The 3026-nt window shown below is 30.9% G+C and overlaps 1 protein-coding gene across 1 annotated transcript; it reads left to right on the forward strand.

Moving 5' to 3' along the window:
- Positions 1 to 1789: 1789 nt before the first annotated feature.
- Positions 1790 to 2992, forward strand: HELRODRAFT_161597 (hypothetical protein; the record flags this gene model as incomplete). Its single annotated transcript, XM_009021500.1, has 4 exons — positions 1790 to 1900; positions 2270 to 2332; positions 2573 to 2663; positions 2826 to 2992. The coding sequence occupies 4 exons, from the start codon at positions 1790 to 1792 to the stop codon at positions 2990 to 2992; spliced, it is 432 nt and encodes a 143-aa protein (XP_009019748.1).
- Between the last annotated feature and the right edge of the window lie 34 nt (positions 2993 to 3026).

The raw sequence follows: 3026 nt of genomic DNA on the forward strand, positions 1-3026 counted from the left end.
ACTGACCAGCAACTGCAGAGCCGTGCTTAAAAATCTGTTCTGTATGTTTTTATGGGGATCTGATTGATGATGGGAACATTCTTTTATTGACTGAAAAGATAAAATCCAAATGAAATCAATCGAAAATTATTAATCAGGGTGTAAATAAGTAAGACGTAATATATAATGTACGATCCTCTCATGCTCTTTGATCAGCAAGTGCTTGAGAGTAAAAACATAATAATAATCACACGAATAACAATAACAAAGTGGGTTTTTCTTCTCACGAAACAGCAAAGTTGGAGAAAACATCGTCAGCCATGCCTGACAAATCTTTGACGAGGAATGAAAAACTGGAAGTGATAAATGTGGCCAAGAGGCTCCCATTTTACTTCAGCAAAATGTTCCTCTTACAGGTCATAATATTAATTATTACTAATAAATTATACAAATTATAATAATAATGATGATGATAATTATTACCATCATTATTGTTGTATTATGTTTTTATATTCTCCGCATACACGAGTTTCAGACAGAGTGTATTTGAACCAGGTCACCTTGCAACAACAGACAAGAGCAAACTCGCCAAATATTTATATATATATTGTTATCATTGTTGTTGTTGTTATTATTATTTTGATCACATGACACGTCAGGGTGTGTACATGAGTTTTTCCATCGACGTCATCTCCGTTGGATCTTATACAGTCTGCCTTCTCTGCTACAATGAGGATGGAAGTCTCATGATACAACACTTGATAAGGTCTGATGAACATTGATACATGTATCTATTCAGTTCATTAATTCGTTATGTATTTTTTCGTTAATCCGTTTGTTTTTTCGTTCAAACAGTTATTCATTTGTGTTTTTTTTTCGCTCGTTCGTTCGTTCTTTTATTCGTTTGTTCGTCTGCCTGTTCAATCATTCATACGTTCACCCGTTCATTAATTCACTATTTGACTCGTTCAATCACCTATTGGAAAGTTTTGTTTCATTCGATGTATGTGTGACTTAGTGTTTGAACGGCTTTTTGATGATCGACCGATTGAATGAATGAATTGTTGAATGGATGATTGCTTGATTGAATGAATAGATGTTTGACTGATTGAATGAAAGATTGGTCGGTTGAGTGATTGATTAATTGATTGACTAATTGGCTGACTAATTGATTGATTGGTTGATTGATTGATTGTTGATTCTTCATAAAGTTACGACGATCTTGAGTCCGTTGAACTTTTGAAAGGACATCAGTTCAAGTTGCTGACGGAAACGGATGCTTTCAACTTTTACTCAGATCAAGTATGAAAACTTAGTAGTTCAACAATCTTATTATAGTTATTATAATTATTATTATAAAATAATAATCATTATAATAATTATTATAAAATAATAATTTCTATAAAATAATAATTGTTAATATTATATTATTTTATTTTATATTATTTATGTTATTATGTTATTTTTCAGTCTGAGTTTATTGTTGATCTCATCCGAAGTTATCAAGTATGTTAAACTAGATTAAATTAAAATAATTAATTAATCAATTAGTTAACTAATTAAAATAATAATAGTAATAATAATAACAATAATAATAATAATAATAAAATTTCATTCTTTTACTGAAACAGATTGAGAATAAAATACACGGAAAAACAAGTTAATCCATCTTTCTATCTTACCTGTTCTTTAATTTTATACTAATAATATTAATATTAATAAGTATAATAATAATAATTATTATTATAAGTATAATAAAAAAATAAATAATAAATATATATAAATATATGCAGTTTCAAGGAGCGACAGAATGAGAAGAACCCTTGATAATGATTACCCGGCGAGTAGTGATGATGATCTCGATAACTTATCAACAGCCGGTCAGGTTCCTGGCTCCAAAGAATTGGCCATACTGCCTAAGGTTTTTTACTTCTCCGTTTGATGTCGCCGTTACTGGGTTCAAATCTCGTTGCAGTCAAATTTGAGAAAAAAAAATCCGTATTGTTAAAATTTACGAGTTCCACCTAGCATGGTCTTATGTGATATAAACACAAATGAACATTTACCAACGTTGTAGTTGTTAAACATTAGTTTATGCGTTTATCTTGTTTAACACAGCAACAATTTGTGGATACCTTATGAAGTGTTTTGTTTATGTAATTTTTAACTGCTAAAATTTTTCGTTAATGTTTACATTAAGCTAATTAAAACTATTTCCACTATTTATTGTGTTTTTAATTGTTTTAAATATTAACATTATTATGTTTATCATTAACATTGAATCGAGCAGAGTTTCATATTGAAGTTATATATTGGAACTAAGGATATCTTGCTGGAGATAACTCGAGATATGGTGCGTTTGGATGTGTGTGTGTGTTTGGTTGTATGTATATGTGTGTGTTTGTGTGTTATGTGTGTATGTGTGTGTTAACGCGTGCGTGGTCATACAATAAATACGTGTGAATGTAGTTTTATGTTTATGATTGTGTGCGTGGTGTGTTTTTATGTGTGTGTGGTGTGTGTGTGTATATGTGTGTGTGATGTGTGTGTATGTGTGTGTATATATGTGTGTGTGTATTTCCTTTTCTTATAGGATGTATACGATATTCTCCTCTTGGCCTGTAAGGTCATTGGAGTCTCGACAAACATTGACCCCACAGAACTTGTCATTCACCTAGAACAAAGTAATTTATTTAATTATTATTAATTTATTCAATTATTATTTCAGTATTCACCTTTTTATTTATTTTTTTTTAATTTCAATTAATTATTACCTTATATATTATTATCAATTGATTATCATATTATATTTATTATCAATTAATTATCATCATAAATAACACCAGACGAGCTGTGGACTGTCTGCATGCCGATCAAACCATTCGCCCAACTGCAGTCCCTCAACATCCTATCCTCTTCACCATCTTCTCGCAACCCCACACCCCCATCACCAAACTACCCACACGAAAATGATGAGACCACCACAAAGGATTTAACTTCGAGGGAACTTTAAAACGCGCTGTGTGGCTTCGTGAAATCAACTTGGA

The sequence above is a fragment of the Helobdella robusta genome (genome assembly GCF_000326865.2).
Source record: "Helobdella robusta unplaced genomic scaffold HELROscaffold_3, whole genome shotgun sequence".
NCBI lineage: Eukaryota > Metazoa > Annelida > Clitellata > Rhynchobdellida > Glossiphoniidae > Helobdella > Helobdella robusta.